General features: G+C 39.8%; 3 protein-coding genes across 3 annotated transcripts; 2 read left to right on the plus strand and 1 right to left on the minus strand.

Annotated features, from left to right (window-relative positions):
* Positions 1-2,479: 2,479 nt before the first annotated feature.
* On the plus strand, positions 2,480-3,175 carry LOC120287071 (uncharacterized protein At4g02000-like). The gene has a single exon (XM_039299748.1). It carries the CDS (start codon positions 2,480-2,482, stop codon positions 3,173-3,175), a length of 696 nt encoding a protein of 231 aa, XP_039155682.1.
* A 3,956-nt stretch (positions 3,176-7,131) lies between these two features.
* LOC104446367 lies at positions 7,132-7,839 on the plus strand. The gene has a single exon (XM_010060226.2). The coding sequence runs from the start codon at positions 7,132-7,134 to the stop codon at positions 7,837-7,839; it is 708 nt and encodes a 235-aa protein (XP_010058528.2).
* A 3,504-nt stretch (positions 7,840-11,343) lies between these two features.
* Positions 11,344-17,783, minus strand: LOC104416756 (B3 domain-containing transcription factor VRN1). The gene is made up of 8 exons (XM_039299749.1): positions 17,709-17,783; positions 17,305-17,370; positions 14,021-14,480; positions 13,472-13,650; positions 12,692-12,971; positions 12,193-12,320; positions 11,925-12,097; positions 11,344-11,659 (listed from the first exon to the last, which is right to left on the minus strand). Exons 1-7 carry the CDS (start codon positions 17,781-17,783, stop codon positions 11,960-11,962), a joined length of 1,326 nt encoding a protein of 441 aa, XP_039155683.1. The 3' UTR covers positions 11,344-11,659; positions 11,925-11,959.
* Between the last annotated feature and the right edge of the window lie 240 nt (positions 17,784-18,023).

The raw sequence follows: 18,023 nt of genomic DNA on the forward strand, positions 1-18,023 counted from the left end.
AATCGATTTGATGGAAGTACGTAGTCAGTCCATGGGTAATTCCACACGATTACGATACTCACGTCAAACAATGATAAACTAATTTTCCATTAATATTGTATTCATGGTACGTAATTAAACCCTCGCAATTATATTACAGTCGAGGGTCGCCATGATTCGAAGAGGTACAAGCGTGAATCGAAAATTATCCATCATGGGCCAACTACACGAAAAACCTCTAAAAGCCACTCAATAGTTTAGGTCGTGCTAAAATTGCATTTGATCGATTTTCAACCATGAAATTTAATTTAAATTTTGGGTATTGAGCTTTTGAGGGTTTCAAAACTAATTTATTGGACATTCCCTCATTTTTCATCGAATTATCAACAAGTTTGAAATTTTTCAGAAAATAAATTAATAGACGAAAAATTGGAAATATGAAAGGGACCTAGATCTAGACTGCGCATGATAAAATTTCTATTTCTCTATTTCTCTATTTCTCTATTCCCCGAAACAGGTTTGGAACAAAAATCCGTTTGGTAACGCAATTTGATTTTTCTATTTCTAAAATAGATTTCTATTCCAGAAATTGATTTGAATGAGAAATTAGAAGCTAAAAATTTCTAAAATAAAATAGAAATTATTTCCTTTTCTCCATCCTTCTTCGTTCACAGACGTCGACTCCTTCTCCTCACTTCTTACCCTTGCTTTTCTTCCTTCTCTTCACTTCAACCAAAAACCCTAGTGCCATCGACTCCGAAGCTATCCATCCTCGCCATAGACTCCGATGTCGTCGCCGTCCTCTTGTCGGTTAGATCGTCGCTCATCTCGCCGTCATTGTCCTCAGACCGTCCAAGTTGCTCCGGTCGTCCCATCGGACCCGCCTCCTCTATCCGCATCCCCTTTTCACTCTCGATTCCGCAACTCCAGTCGCCATCACCGTCCTCTTGCCAGTCAGATCGTCGCTCATCTCGCTGTCGCCATCCTCAAACCGTCCAATTTTCTCCGATCGTCCCATCGGACCCGCCTCCTCCGTCCGCGTCCCCTTTCCGCTCTCAATTCCGCAACTTCAATCGATGTCGCCCATCTCCGTCGTTATTCAATCCGCTCGCATCCGTGTTCAATCGCGGCCTTCTCTGGAACTTCCCCCATGATTCCTCACGAGGTTCAATCGATCCTTCCCTTCTCACCTCTGTGCTAGTACATGGAGGAACTACGTACACTATGCTGGTCTATTTCTCAGTGGGGTGGAGGACAAAGTGAGAATTTTTACAACCAGAAAAGAGAAAGGAACAATGAGAAGCAGGAACTGCGAGATCATGAATTCATCATTTTGGGATTAGTTTTTTTTATCCTTTTCGTGCATTTTAAGGTGGTAAATAAGGAGTGGGAGGTGTGAAATAGGATCCGGGTGATCAGGACTAGGAGACTATTATAAATTTCAGTGTTCGTTTGCAGGACACAAGATAGAACTTTTCGGGTTTTGATGGTAAATGCTCTGTATATGTTGTTATGGTGGACATCATTGCTATATTGCCATATGGCTGCTCACCAATTGAACAGAAAAAAAAAAATTCGTTTACAATTTCACTGTTGTAGTTGAGCAATTTTTGTCAGTTTGTTGTCAAAACTCTGATTGTATCATGATGCCAATGTCAATCAATGTGGATCAGATTTTGAGTTGCTGGAAACAGTGAGTTCAGGATTAGATTTCAAGCTTCTGTTTGCCAATGCTGAATGCATCTTTCGGTCTTGCTGCTAAGATTGTTCTAGTTAAGATAGTGTTAGTTGAATATTCAATGTCAAGGATTCAAAGTCTCGCGAGCTGAAGGAATTGTCTTCGGGGTTAGCAGTTCAGTGGAAAAGATGCAATTGAATAACTTTGTAGCTTCCCAAATTGGTATCTTATTAGGTAGCTCATGGACCAGTTTTCTCTCTTCTCTCGGAAGAGCTTTCCTCTCTACCCAGGGTAGAGCTTTCCCCTTTTTTCCTCAATCGGCAAACTGCACTGATGGAACCCTAAAACCCCCCATGATGCTGGCTTTGATGCTCCTCCCCGATGGATAGGTGGGCACTCCAGATATGGTACACATACCCTAATCTCAAACCTTCTATTCTCCCATCAAAGACACCATCAACCCATTCATGAACAACCACCACATCACATTCTCCCATATCCACACTACCGTAAACCCTAAGCCCCTCCCCAGCTGATCGCACCCATCCCATATCCACACTACCGGAAACCCTAAGCCCCTCCCCAGCTGATCGCATAGCAACCCAAAGCTAACCTACTACACACTCACAGAGCCCCCTTCAATCTAACCCCAAATCTCCACCCATTTACCCCCAAAACATACACGGAATCAGCAAAACTGGCCAAATAGGAAGCAAAGTGCAACGACCTAGGCTTCAGCTTATTCAATCTAGTACAGGACAGCGACCCAATCTCATCTCAGCGCAGGCAAAGAGAATCGGCGACATCCTGAAAATCGGAGCAATGGAAGGTGAGAACGAAAATGACCTAAGACTATCAGCATTATGTAAGAGTTTAGGACACCTCTGGGCTGAAAGTGATGTGGTCGAAGTTTCAACTGAAATACCTCCAACTAAAATGCAAGAATGTAATCTAACCCTATTTGGGAAGTTGTTCTCCAAGCCACATGTAAACTTCCAAGCTTTTACTACCGTAATGAAGAAGGCATGGAAATCTGAATCTGTTGTTTGCCTGCAAAAAGAGCTAGGATTATTTTCCTTCGTGTTTCAATCTGAAGAAGAAAAAGAGAGAGTCAAGAAAACAGGCCCATGGTCCTTTGGAAGCAATCTATTAGTGCTAAGACAATGTGACCCAGAAGTACCAGAACAATGTTATGACTATACTCGTTGTGCCTTCTGGATTCAAATGGGAGGGATCCCACCAGGATGGTTTAGAGAGGAAGTGGTGGCTGGATTGGCTGAAAGAGTGGGTCGAGTTGTCGAGATAAAGATGGGGAATAGTGGAAGTGGCCCACAAAAGGCAGGAAAAGTGAGAGTAGAAATAGATTTGAATTCACCTCTGAAATCGGGAGCAATATTGGATATAAGGAAGAAGAAGCTATGGGTGGAGTTTAAGTACGAACGACTGCCACATTACTGTTACACATGCGGGAGAATTAGGCATTATGCCATTGACTGTGAGGAGATTCCCTATGAGTAGACAAAATGGGCAGAAAACAAGATAGGGAAGTACGGACCTTGGTTAAAGGCGGAAGTTCGTGATCACAGCCCTCATTGGAAAGCTTTTTATGGCCAGCTTGAAACAAATTCAGACCCGGAAGAGATAATTCCAGAAACGCCTGTAGCAGAAAATGATACGGGAGAAGAGGTGAGAAAAGAAGAGCAGAAGCGAGCTTCTATAGCACGAGGAAAGAAAAGGGCAGATTGTTATCCGGATAACAACAAAAACGAAGGCTTGGCAACATACCTCAGTAAGAAAAACAAAGGGAAGCAGATTATGTGCATTGATCTCCCTAAAGAGAACTTTCAGGGGGAGGTAAGAAATAGTAGGCAAGGCTTGAAGACTCAGAAAGCAAAAAAACATAAAAAAGAAGCAGAGAACACTATCCTGCTTGTGGATGAAACAGAGCTTCTGGACACCCCTGTTCAGATAGTCAAGGAGGGCAACGATTGGGCTTTGGTGGCTAGCCCTAATAAGCCACCGAAGACGTCATGAAAATCATCAGCTGGAACTGTCAGGGGCTAGGCAACCCCCTGATGTTCCAAGAGCTGAGAGCTTTAGTTGCTCTCGAAAGGCCTACCATAGTCTTCTTAATGAAGACCAAAAACAAGGAGTCGAAGGTTGAGGGCGTTATCAAACGTCTAAAATTCCCAAATAAATTCCTAGAGAACCCGGAAGGAATTGCAGGAGGACTAGCACTTATGTGGAGCGCAGAGATGGCCGTAAGAGTAATTAACAGCACCAACGCCTTCATCGACGTGGAATGCCAGGATCCGATATGCGGTAGCCACATGCGAATCACCTTTATCTATGCACCAACCAATTATAGGGAGAAACTACTTTTATGGCAGAAATTAAGAGAGATACGGACACAAAATCTACTTCCATGGATATGTATGGGGGATTTTAATGAAATATTATACACTTGGGAGAAGGTGGGAAAGAAGGAGGCTGACAACTATAGAATAACAGCATTTCGTGAGGTTTTGAACGACTGTTCCCTAATGGATGTTGATAGTAAAGGGTGTGTCTACACTTGGGCAAACAACAGAGCAGGAGTGGACTTGGTAAAAAAAAGATTAGATCGAGTAGTATGTACCATGGAATGGAGGGTGACCTTCCCAAATGCGGAAGTACAAGCTTTACCAGCTGTTGGTTCAGACCATAGCCCTCTTCTTCTTACGCTCCACCCTGAAAGCAAGAAAAGGAAAAAACAATTCAGATTTGAAGCTTTTTGGCTGGAAGAAAAAGAATGCATGGAGATAATCAAACGAACATGGACTGAAAACTCCTCAATAGAAAACAGTTTTTTAAACAGAGTTCAAGAAGTGTCAAAGGAACTTGCTGCATGGAGTCGAGATAAGTTTCCTAATGCTGCCCGTCGGATAAGGGAACTAAAGCAGACTTTAACAGAGTTAACAAACAGACCTCCAGAAAGATGTAGTAAGGAGGAATCTCAGGAAGTGAAGGGCCAACTAGAAAAGCTATGGAGACAGGAAGAAAAATACTGGGGGCTTAGGGCACACATAAATTGGCTCAAGTGGGGAGATCAAAATTCAAAGTACTTCCACGCCACAACGGTACAAAGAAGGCATCGAAACAGAATTGTAATGCTGAAAATAAATGGAGAAACTTGGTGCAGGGAGCCGAGCATACTTAAGCAACATATTCAGGGCTTTTATCAAACACTATATGAATCCGTGGGTCCGAGGAATATCCAACCAGTCCTAAATCAGTGCCCTAGCCCAGTAAATGAGACAATTAATGCTCATCTCCTGGAAAACGTGAGTATGGATGAAGTCGAAGAAGCGGTTTTCCAATTAGAATCAACTAAAGCTCCGGGTCCAGATGGTCTAAACGGGCAATTTTATCAGCACTTTTGGGAGGAAGTAAAGCATGGAGTTGTTCAGCTAGTCCAAACTTTCTTTGAGACAGGTATCATCGATCCCACCCTCAATCAAACACATATCTCCCTAAAACCGAAGGTCAAAAATCCAGAAAGCACATCCCAATTCAGACCTATAAGCCTATGCAATTTCAGCTACAAAATTATTGCAAAAGTGATGGCAAACAGATTGAAGAGATGGCTCCCAGAAATTATCACACCCGAGCAGAGTGCATTTGTGCAAGGTAGGCAAATCCAAGACAATATATTAATAGTGCAGGAAGTTATACACCAACTCCATATCAAGAAGAGAAAAAAGAAGTTCCAAGCCATTCTGAAACTTGATATGCAAAAAGCATATGATAGGGTAGAGTGGGATTTTCTGGAGGCATGCTTGCTGAAAATGGGCTTTAATACAAGATGGGTTGGCCTGATCATGCAATGCGTCTCAACAACCACTCTTAGTGTCAAGTTAACGGGGAGCTAATGCAATTTTTCAGACCATCAAGGGGACTAAGGCAAGGCGACCCTCTCTCACCTTATCTTTTTATCCTGGTATCAAATGTCTTATCGTGGTTAATGCATAAGGCTATGGAAGATGGAAGCCTCACAGGAATAACCCTAAATAGACACTGCCCTACCCTATCACACCTTCTTTTTGCCGATGACACTATCTTCTTCCTTAATGAGACTATCACAGAATGCCACAACTTAGCTGCTGTCCTAAACTAGTACTGTTTTGCCACGGGTCAAGCAATCAACCTCAACAAATCAGGGGTTTGCTTTAGCAGGGGCTGTCCTCCAACTCTAAAAAGAAACCTCGCGCAAGAACTCCGAGTGCCGATCATTGACAAAACAGGAAAGTATCTCGGAGTCCCGACGAACTGGGGAAAATCAAAAAAAGAAATGTTTGCTTGGATCCTAGCTCGGGTAAACATGAAGTTGGAAGGCTGGAAAGAGAAAGTTCCGTCCAAAGCAGGAAAAGAAACGCTGATAAAAAGTGTTGTGCAAGCCCTGCCTCAATACGCTATGTCGATCTTTAAAATACCCATCTCAATATGCAAAGCAATAAAACGAAGAATTGCATCTTTTTGGTGGAAACAAAACAACAAAAGAAATGGTTTGCACTGGAAGAAATGGGAAGTCTTGAAACTGAGGAAAGATGAAGGAGGGCTCGGATTCAGGGATTTGACAATTTTTAACAAGGCAATGCTGGGCAAACAAGTCTGGAGGTTATCTCAATCCCCATCAGCCTTATGGAGCAGAATACTAAAAGGAGTCTACTTCCCTAACGGAGATGTATGGAAAGCAGGGAAAGGGCAGCGCCCCTCATGGGGTTGGCAAAGCATTCTCGTGGGGAGGGAAGCAATTGAAAAGGAGGTGGAATGGAGGGTAGGAAACGGCAAGCAAATTAGAATTCGAGAGGATAAATGGCTAGCATATGGAGTGATAGGAGGGCCGGCAAACAAAAACGAACCTATAATGGTGGCAGAACTTATCAGCGAAGAAAGCAGAGCATGGAAAGAAACAGAAGTCCAAAACCTGTTTGAAGACCGAGTGGCAAATGAAATCCTATCCATCCCTCTAAGCCCAAATCAGCAGGAAGACAAGTTAGCATGGAAATGGTACAGGTCTGGAGTGTACACAGTAAAGAGCGGATACAACAAGGTGTGTGCGCAAACGTCAAAAACAGAACAAAACAGAGCATCAAGTTCATTCCGGCCCCCTCGAACACTATGGACACAGCTATTGAAGTTATCCATCCCCCCGAAGATGCGCATATTTGCATGGAGCATATGTCAAAATGCAATACCAACTAGAGAAAACCTCTATAAAAGACAGGTGGTACCTGATCCAATCTGCTCGCTCTGCAACGCACACCCGGAAACCACCGAGCACTCCGTTCCTCCTTTGCAAGTGGACAAAGAAAATATGGATAGACCCATGGATTAATCTCACGTGTAAACCCACGCACATATCCAGGTTTGATAAATGGTTGAAGGAAAGCTTCGAAGGCAATCACCACTCACCCGAGAAGGAACTAGTGGCGATGGTCCTCTGGTTTATATGGAAAGCCCGCAATGGTACCATCTTCAGAGCAAAACCGCCCGATCCGAACACAATTGTAGATCTCGCACAAGCAAACCTCCAGAATTTCAGAAGATGGCACAACACAAACGAAGCTAAGAACCCCACAGACTTGTACTTACCGAGAAGGTGGAGACCGCCGGACAGAGGAACCCTGAAACTAAACGTCGATGGCTCGTGGGTACCAGGAGAACCGGTTGGATCCGTCGCCGGAATACTGAGGAATCACGCCGGACAAGTGGTGGATGGCTTCATCAGCGATACCCGAGCCTCTTCAGCCATGCAGATCGAAACCCTAGCTATTTTGAAGGGACTGGAGTTTATGCATCTGAGAAAGCTTTCGCACATGGAAGGAGCCGGAACTGAACTAGTTGAAGCAGAGAAAGTGCTATGTGAGTCTGACTGTTTGACAGCAGTACAAAGTCTTATGGGCTGGGCCAAACACCCCTGGAATGTGCAGACCATCCTTAGCCAATGCAACAAAATCCTGGCCCAATCAAGTGTGATGCAGGTGGTGTACTGCCCTCGTGAAGCCAATTCCGCGGCCAACTGGATAGCGAAGGGTAACAGAACAAAAGCACTCCCTCAAAACTGGATGTCTAATCCTCCTCCAATTCTTTCGGAAATTTTGTGCTCAGAATTTTACTTGTCGTCTTCTTGTACTTCTTGAAGTTATGAATGAAAGTATCTACTATTCCGACCAAAAAAAAAAAAAAAAAATTGGTATCTTATTATATGTTCATGCTAGGTCAATTCATAAAGTAATTGACGTATGAGAGAAATGTTTACTAGTTGAGGCTCTGATTAACAGTTTTTTGTAACTTTTGTTGGATTGGTCTTTTTATCTTTTTATGCATTTATAATTTCCCTTTTCTGTTGTAGTTTGCTTTCATTGGATGCTCAATGTTTTTCTCTTCTTTTCCTTTCAAGAGACCAAGAAAAAGCAGATTTTGTTTTTGTAGGATTGCAAGTTTCTAATTTCCTCTCCTTGAAGAACTGCTAATGCTTCTGTAGAATGGTCATGTGAAACGCTCAGTTCTGCTCTTCTGCATCTCCACTTTTGCAATAGTTAGTTGTTGATATGGATGAATGAAGCTTCGAGCTTTCCTCTTTTGTAGGACGGATGCAAGATTAATGTTGGTGATTGTGTCTTGTTTAAACTATTGCCAATTTAATGGCAATGGACCATAATATGCCAAAATTTCATGAAATTATATTTTCAACTTTTATAATGTTATTAGTATTATTTCAACTATTATTTTGTATTTGAGAATTTCCTATGTTATTATCTAATCAATTTTTATTCATAGAAATATAAATTTTATTTTGTTATCAAACAGATTTTTATTCCAAAAATAGAAATTTTGAGTCGTTATCAAACAAGTTTCTTTGCTCAGAAACTTCCGAGGAATGGAAATTGAGAAATCAATTTCTGTTTCATAAATTTTTTCATGCAAACCCCTAGTGGCAAAGCTGTGATTTGTAGGCCAAAATCTTGGCTTTAAGGAAAGAGAAAAAATAAGAAGATATTGTGGGGACATAAGACTAAGCCACGAGGGTTTTTGAGGAGGTGGTTGAAAGGAAAAATCATGGGGTTTTGAAAGAAATCTTGGGAAATCTTTTGTTTCTTTCTATTTCTTCTCTCTCTCTCCCTCCCTCCCTCCTCTCACGCCGTTTCCACCTTCTTCAACCGAAGACCCCATGCTCCTTCCCCTCCTTCATTTTTGCTCTTCATTTTCCTCTTATCACCAATCTTCTTCTTCTTCTTCCCTTTCAATTCTCCTCAAGCCGCCCACCTCCACCACCATCACCCACCCTGACCACCATCCACCACCACCCGCAAATCCGCCACCCCCACCACTGTCCACCACCACATGCATCACCACCTTAGACGCCACTTAACCACCTTTCCAAATTTTCGTTTTAGCCACCCACTGTGCCGCCCGTCTGTTCATGTCCTTTGTGTCATCCACCGTCGTCGTTGTGCCGCCGAGCCGCCCCTCCCTTTACGCCACCAGCTCACCTCCACCAAACCCCCCTTCCCTTGGTGGTCAAGAGTCTCAAGGGCTTTGCCGCCATCATTGAGTCTCTATTTGAGCCGTGAGCGTCACATCCTTGATGCTGTCACGCTACCATCGCCGCTGGAAAATTTGTGAATCAACTCATAATTCTTAATTAGATAGTTAATTGTGTTTATGGGTAGTAGACTAATGATGATTAGTGCTAAATAAGTATGGTTTAGCTTTAATTATGTTTACGGACGATTTAGATTAAATTTAAGTGTAATTAGTTTAATAATTACCGTTAGTCTTAATTAATCATGGTTAGAATAATTAACCGTGATTATATTAATTAATTGTGTTTAGTTTTAATTAATTGTGATTTTTTAATTAATCATAATTAGCTTACTTAATTTTCATTATTTTAATTAAAAATAAATAATTTTAATTAATTATAGTTAAATAATTAATTATGGTTAGCTTTAATTAATCTTGATTAACTTAATTAATCACAAATAATTCACCTCAATCACAAGATCAAGATACGGTAGACATGGATGATCTTGTATGGTCCTCTCAAGAATTCTATGCTCAAGAATCCTATGTCTAATGGGAATGGCCTCCCTCTCAAGACTCCTATGATCAAGTACCATTGTCCTTATCTCTCAAATTAGACCCAACACAGTCTTCCATTATGCTCAAACAACAAACTTAAATGTTCACTTTTAACCACGAGTGGCACTTAGGTGATCACTTATAATATAAATTGACACTTAAGTGATTATTTTTTAACTGTGATCGGCATTTAAGTGAACAAGGAGGATGACATCATTTTAGACATGAATTGCTTAGTAGAGCTTTTGACAAGCCACGTAGACCAATTTTATTAATAAATTAACATAATATCTTATTTCTGGCAAGTTCATCGGAGTTGGCACTTAGCTATCCAATTTTCAAGGAAAAAAAGGCACTTAAATGGACATTTTGAAAGTTTTGGCACTTATATGTTCCTCCATATCAAGTTGTGGCACTTTGGTTGTTCTTTGCCCGATTGTTGTGCAACCTTGCAGGCCAAAATCGTTTAATTAATTTGTGGTTGTATAAAAAGCATGATACATTTCCTTTTTATTAACTAAGAAGGGTGAGAAGGCGTGAACAATATTCACAACCCTTTGGAAGTTACAATAGGAGTTTCACACTCATGATCAAATTACTGGGTTTGAATTGTAGTTATTGCTCATTTTGAACAAACCCATCACTGTCGCACAGCTGAATGCAAGTTGAAATGAAGTTGGAGTGACCAATCCGCCTGACATACAAGTCGAAGTTACACAAGGAATCAAGATTCTTGGTCATCGATGAGTGATTGAAAGATTCAAAATTATTGAGATCAATAAAAGGTTCTAAATTAATTGGAAATAAATCTTAGCCAAGTAGACTAGCCACCTTGATTGAACCTTGATTGAAAATATATATATATATATATTGGTTTTTAGGATATGTAAAGTTTAGTTGGGGTGCAAAAATAAAATAGAAGATGAGCCAATGACATCTATCAGTAGTGCGATTCAAATGATTTTCACTTTGATGAGGCTGAACATTCGTACTGGTTTCATTAGGCATCTTCATGCTCTATTGGACCTCGAGAAGGGTAATTTCATGAATAAAAAGTTCGAAAACTCATTGGTGCTTCCGTAGCTGTGTTTTGGCTTTAGATTTGACATGGAATTTACATTTAGGATCCATATTTGTCCGACTTCCGATTGTTTTATTTTATTTTATCAAAATTAGCTTCTGATCTGACTGAATCTAAAATATGTGACATTACCTATGTATATAATTATGGTGTCTTGCTAGCTATAAAATAGTCAGCACATGTCCTTTTCCCCATAGTTCAAGATATCAAAATCTCTGGATCATGCATGTATAATCAGTGCGCGTACATCTAAAATTATAATCTGACAACTAGTGAGAAGGCAGTATATTGCCGAGCACTAGTGCAACACATTTTAAATGCAATCCATCTGTAAACATTGCAAGATCAAGTACTACGTTGCACAGGCCTAGGAATCTTACATTCAATATAGATTTCATGGTTAAACTGTGCAAAACTATCCAACCCAAACTACTGGAATTTTTGGCATATGGAAGAACTTAACACACATTATCATGGTTTATATTTCCAGAACGCCGCGTAAGAGAGAAAACCGGTCATCATCATCGTAATTCAATCGACGCCTTCCTGAAGATGGAGACTTTGAGAACCATGAGGTCCGAAATGAGGAGATCAAATATGCAAATATCTCCTACTCGAAGAGCATTGTGCCTTGCGAAATTGAACCAACCTGCAGAGATTCTGCCGTTGAAGCTGTTGCAGTTGGGATGAGGATACACACAAAGCTTGATGGGCCATGTTCTGTGGCCAACTCTTAGAGTCCCTATTATGTGTCTCTGATCTGAGAACCTCCTGACAAAGCCAGCCGGCACATTCTGCACGCAGACCATCGGTTGTATGTTAAAAAAATTGGAATCAACGAATGGGTGGGAGGTCGAATCATCAATTTGGTCCATCTAGAAGACAAAGTAAACTAGAGTACTTCTCGCAACTGTTTCAGGCAAATGACTACTTGGATTCTTGGAAGGATGGTCAGTTCTTGCGAAACTTGCTGGAAGTTTCCAAAAAGAAATTGTTCTTTTTTTCATGCATTGCATGTGCTTTCTACATATAATAAATGTAGCTGGTCTTGCCACTAACCGGAGTGCATCTGTTCAAGTGTTTTGGGCAAATGACTATTCGGAAGGATGGTCGGTTCGTGCAAAACTTGCTCGCAGTTTCAATGGATGTAATACAACTTGGAGAAACTGTTCCACTGGTGTCTTCCACATTGCCGGCACTGCGTGCTTCAAGAAGAGTGTACATTTGTATTGCTGTATATTACATCATATCATCATTATGTTAGATTGTCTACAACTAATTTTCAGCTAATGTTGATCTTCCCATTTGTATCTCAAGCTATTTTTACCTGGTTCAACCTCAAAACTTTGCCTGCAGATTGATCATTAGAAGCGGATTCTTCATTTTTGGCCTGGCCATACTGAGATTTATCAGATTTGCTGGAGCTTGTTTCGAGCTTGTGTTGAGAAGCTTCTTCTGTTTGAACAGATCTCACCCATAAAGGCAGAAAGAAGAACAAGGATGCACATCAAAATCCAAAATCATAAAGACCATAATGGATCATGTCCATTTGGAACTGAAGGACTTTGATTGAAAAAGAAATTTGTAAGCTCAAGAATTGGTTTGAACAAATTAGTTTGATAACTTGGTTGGAAAAAATGCTCAAGGTTTCTAAACTTTTGAACAGCTTTACAAGAGAAGGAAGCAAAAGTGAGAATGAACTAAATCCAATACCAAATGCAACTTATTAAAACAGAAGGCACAAATCAAAGTAGATACTCGCATAAACACCCTCTAAATCCTAAGTCAGCGAATAAAACATAATTTAACGTGCAAATGTCCCCTACCGAATTCAACTGTATCTCCGTTGGCTCTGAAGATGAGGACTCTGAATGAAATTTGGTGAACCTTCCACATTATTTCAAACACACAAACATCACCCAACTTGAGATTGTTGTCCTGCACAAAACGTTTCCAACCACAGTTGAATTTGATTTGTCGTCTTCTGCCGTATATTCCAAACTTGTACCGGACCGACCAAAATCTCTCATCCGACACGTATAGAATTATGTCTCCTTTGCTTCTGAAATTGGGAATGTACTTCATGAAAAACCTGGCCGGTGCACTCTACAACATGTCACGTAGTTGAAATATTTCATCAGAACAATATGGCAATTGATTTGTTAAGGCTGATTTAGAAAAATTTAGTACATGAAATAGTACGAGTGCTTGAATAAGTGGACCACTTTCAACAATTAATAGCATTATCATTCAGTAATTGAATGATCCATATAGACTTTATTGTTCTTATGACCACTCAACAATTTGAACAACAGAGCATCTCACCAACAATTTTTGATTGGTGAGTAGCATGACAACGTTGCTAGAGATAGACTCTAGTGGCCTAAACTTAATCATGCCAGCGAACCCACAACGTATTTTTAATTAAACCAACCATGATTTTACTTTCATAAAACTCCATCGCCATTTGTCTGCGTCTTTTATTAGCTTATAAGTTTTAGTAAATAATCTCAATACAAACACCGTTACTAATAAAATTAAACAATGATTTGAATATCACTCTAACTCTTTCGCATTAGCTCCAGCTCAGTGATTTGATTCCTTACCAAACAGTGGCGAATGAAGGATGGTTGCATGATAGCCAAGAAGAATGGATTTGGAGACTGGAAAGAAGTAGCTCTTTCTAAGGCCTCAGATTTTTCACTGACTCTGTAAGGATGGTACCTTCTCGAATAGCCAGATTTAAGGCCTGCATTGGCATCACAGGCACTATTATTTCCACCACCTGAATTCAAACAGATGAATACACACACCTTAAAGATCAGGCAGAGATTTATTGGATAAAGCAGTGTTTAGTTGCAGGAATGACAAAACCTACAGTAGCTATGGCTTAGCTCTGTGTCAACCTTCGCTACATTAACGGCCCACTAAAATGGGTCTAATCAACATTCGCCAAATGCTCGATCTACTAAGACTTTTTGACAGACTTCTATAAGATTACATATTTTTTTCTATGTCCACTTGCTTAAACGCTCGCTAATAATCTAACGCGACATATAGTAAACTAATCTTTGAGAGATAACTAGCCTTACTAATAAAACAATGTTTAAAGTGCTTCATAATGTTCCGATAAACAGTGCAAAGTCAAGAGCTACCTCCAACTTCCTGCTTATTCAAGCGCTCGTTTGTTTTCTTCTTCTTCTTCTTCTTCTTCTTCTTCGAAAATGGAGATAACAATGTTGATGAAGGTAACTCTTGCCTTTGGTTTCGGCGTGACTGATCGGAATGATCCTCAAAGACTTCAACCGACGCGTCCCCTACATCTTCTTCCATTCTTGGATCATCATTTTCAGAAACGAGGGGGTATTTAATCTCCGTAGCACTCTTGTCGAATATGACCACGCGAAACGCAGAGCCTCCTTCGTATCTGAACACTAGGAAGTGCCCGTGTTCGATGGCGTAGTGCTTCACGAAGTCTGGCCATCCTCTTCGGAGAAAAGCACCGTCGTTTCCTCTCAGCAGTTCCACTTCCCAAACATCACCGCTGGCTAAATGAAGGAAGACCAAGTCCGACAGACTGCTCCCATATTTTCTCACGAACTTCTTTGGGATCCCCTGTTGCATAATGGAAAAGAAAACAGCAAATTTTACGTGAGTGCTACTGTGCTAGTCCTTCAGGGACACGTTTCGAAAGGGGCGCGAGAGAGAGAGATTACGAGTCTTCCATTTTGAAGGGCATCGGATAGAACAATCTTGAAGAAATGTGGAGTCTGGGACTCAAAATATCCCCTTCCTACCATCTCCTCAGGGACTCGTTAGAAGCTTACGTGCGTGTATATGTTTGAAAGAAAATGTCCCGTGAGTTACTATACTTGAAGGATTCCGTGTCGATTGGGTTGCGTGTACCCTTCGTTTTACTTTCGTCGTTTTCTGAGATAGAATGCAATGCAACTTCAGTCATACGTCCAATCGACTGCTTGAACTGCTGAACGTTGCTGCCATGGGTTTTGCAGGATTTGGAAGACTTTGTGTCCATTGTCAGTCGAGATTTGGGGTTTGCGGACTTGACCAGAAGCGGAGGGGGTGTCAAGTCCCATGTTCTTCCCTCTCACGTTGAATTAAGCTTCATCCTTTACGCTTGATTTAAGTGGTTCACTCTTTGGTTTGATTAAGGGTCTCTTTCGTAATCGGCCAATTCTTAGCTATTTTTATTCTTTTATTTCTCAAAACAAAAAAACAAAAATGTAAACTAATTTTTCTACTCCTTTAAATAAATTTATTTCCATAAATAGAATTAAAACAAAATTAAAAATATAAACAAATTACTTTTTTTGTTCAAGGAATAATTTTGGAATCAAGCCAATTTTTTTATTTTCTTGTCTTCTTCTTCGTCATCTAGCTAGTCACCAGCCTCACCAAGAAGACTTGTCAGGCCAATTGCCGGCCATCACCTAGGCCGATGACCAGCTAGATGCGAAAGAAGAAAAAAATGTCATAAAATTATTTAAAAAGTAAAAGTAATTCTACAGCATTAAAAAATCTGAGTTTCCAAATGCATTTCTTTTTTTTATTTATTTATTTATGACCCTAGAATGGCAAGGTAAACCGGGGGCGGCGCTAGCTCAAGACTCATCACCAGGGTGCCACACTTAAGAATCCCTAACGATAGGACTGGGATTTGAACTCCTCCCCTCCCGGATAAGGGTAAGAGCGCAAAGCCTTTGCCGCCGCCGCGGGCTGTGGTATTTTTTTTTTTTATTCTATAAATATAAATTTTTTGTTTACCAAACACTTTTGAATGCTCAAAACTCATTTGGAAAATAGAATAGAAAAAACTATTTTTAAACAAAAATTATTCTTGAGAATAAAATTTTTATCAAATAAGCCCTAAGATAAATCTTGAAACATAGAGCAACCAAATAGTTGGACAAACAAAACAAAGATTATATTTTGATGTTCTTCTATCTTTTTCTACGGATGGTTAGTAAGGGTGCAAATAATAACCACTTTATTCCAAGAATCAATTTTTAGCTAAAAATTGATTTTTTCTATTTATATTCCAAAATAAGTTTCTGATAAAAAAAAATATATATTTAACAATGATACAAGATTTCTATCCTCGAAATAAAAATTCTTTTGAAAATAATACAAAATTTATCTCTCCTGGCAGCCAACGGATTGGGGATGGTAGCATCGGTTAGTAATGAGGGCAAACAATAAAAAAGTTTTTTTATTGTCATTTTTGTTCAAAAAATAAAAAAAAAATTAGTCTCCATTTATGTTCTAATACTACTTTCTGACTTAAAAATTTGTTCCAAAACACGTATGTATGTCTTCACCCAATCAAAGTTTTACAATATGCATAAGCTTGTTAATCTCTAGCAAGACATAACATGGAAGCATGACTTGGTGATGCTACCAACTAGACGGATGAAATGAAATGTATGAGCACATGTTAGACCAAAAAAAAAAAAAGAATTATATATATCATTCACCAAAGTTAACTTTATGAAATACGTTTGCATGTCAATTTCAAATAAGACAGAACATCAAATATTTCATGGTCACCCGTTTAAGTATAGCCTAAAATCAGGGAAAATAGTCTCTCCTTTATAAAGATGATATTCTCCATTCTATTAAACGAAGGATGTACGTTCATCAGCTCTTTGACAACTCATAACATCTTGTTGTCTGTAGCTGTCTTCTTTATAACTTATCATGAAAATGCAATTGAATCCTAAAACTTTCAAAAAAATATAATTAAGCTAACCAATTTAAAACTTTTAAAAGATTGTCTCGAATATAAAATTTTCAAAAAGTGTGATCAATGGAATGACTTAGATTGAACTATTTTGATAAGTTTTAAGACCACTTTTTGAAAGTTTTAAGACTTAATTGTACTTTATAACAAGTTTTAAAACTTAATTGCACTTTTTGAAAATTTTATGACTTAATTGCATTTTCATGATAAATTTTAGGACTTCCAATGTACTTATCTCATAAATCATTAACCCTGCACGCACTTAATCTACATATGGTTCTTTCCTACCTCAAAAATACCCACCAGAATACAAGATTAAAGAGACTACACAAAGAGAAGCGAGCAATCACATGAAGATCAAAGCATCAAAGAGAGAGGTGTCGATAATAGTAATAAATCTGACTCTTCACGCACTTAAGCTACATATGGTTCTTTCCTACCTCAAATCACCCACCAGAAGACAAGATTAACAAGACTACCACAGAGAGAAGCAAGCACCACATGAAGATCAAAGCATTGAAGAGAGGGGTGGCGATAATGTTCATGGCAGGGCTAATATATAGCGCATTTCTCACTTGATCTTAGAAAAGGGGAAATAATCTTTCCCTTATTTCCCACTCTTCTCGATCAAAGTCAAGAACAGGGTAGAGACCCCCCGCATAATAAAATCCAACTCACCTTCACCCCAACAATTAACTTGAATACTGTCAAAAGAACTGCAGTCAAAGCCACCCAGTGGCTGAACTAACGCAGTAGACAACAGAGAATCAATCCGAAGCAGCAAGCGACAGAACAAACGTGATGTTTCATAGCTTGCCCACTTAATAAGAAATGTCAGGTCTGACGTACAAGGAATAAAGAAACCACGACAATGTCGCATTTCGCGTTCGAATGACACGGCAAAAGATTTTCTCGTAAAGATGGGACACACAATCCATGAACGCCAAATGCAACGCTGTGCCAAAATGAAATCATCTCGCCCACCGAAAGGAAGTCACCTCCATCATAAAAAGAATATAGGGGAAGCTCGATTTGGATGTTGAAAAAGTTTGGTACATCGTAGCTCAGAGAGAGAGGATTACGAGCTTGTGGGTGATATGCCCGTTCAACAGCTCGAAGAGAGAAGGGCGACGCTTGCTCTGCTCATCAATGGTCATGTCTGCCTCCTCGAAATTGAAGGGCGGAGAGAGAGCGACTGCTCGCTGTCCAATCCCCGTTCGTGACCGACCGCGTCAATCAATTTCGAAGCCACGCTCGTGAGGGAAGCCAAAAAGACCGGGAGAATCGCTTCAAACTATTTATAAAAAAAAAAAGATATACAACAAATTCATCTTAACCGTTAATTATGTAATCCCTATTATTAAATTAACGTAATTAATAAGTGAAATTTTATTAAT

This window comes from Eucalyptus grandis, chromosome 8, assembly GCF_016545825.1.
Source record: "Eucalyptus grandis isolate ANBG69807.140 chromosome 8, ASM1654582v1, whole genome shotgun sequence".
NCBI lineage: Eukaryota > Viridiplantae > Streptophyta > Magnoliopsida > Myrtales > Myrtaceae > Eucalyptus > Eucalyptus grandis.

Coding starts and splice junctions, on each gene's coding strand:
- LOC104416756 (XM_039299749.1), bottom strand. CDS start 17,783: ATGACCATTGATGAGCAGAGCAAGCGTCGCCCTTCTCTCTTCGAGCTG. Junction 13,651..14,020: donor GAATAAGCAGGAAGTTGGAG/GTAGCTCTTGAC, acceptor GTTTGAATTCAG/GTGGTGGAAATAATAGTGCC. Junction 12,321..12,691: donor CGGAGATACAGTTGAATTCG/GTAGGGGACATT, acceptor CTGTTCAAACAG/AAGAAGCTTCTCAACACAAG.
- LOC104446367 (XM_010060226.2), top strand. CDS start 7,132: ATGGTCCTCTGGTTTATATGGAAAGCCCGCAATGGTACCATCTTCAGA.
- LOC120287071 (XM_039299748.1), top strand. CDS start 2,480: ATGGAAGGTGAGAACGAAAATGACCTAAGACTATCAGCATTATGTAAG.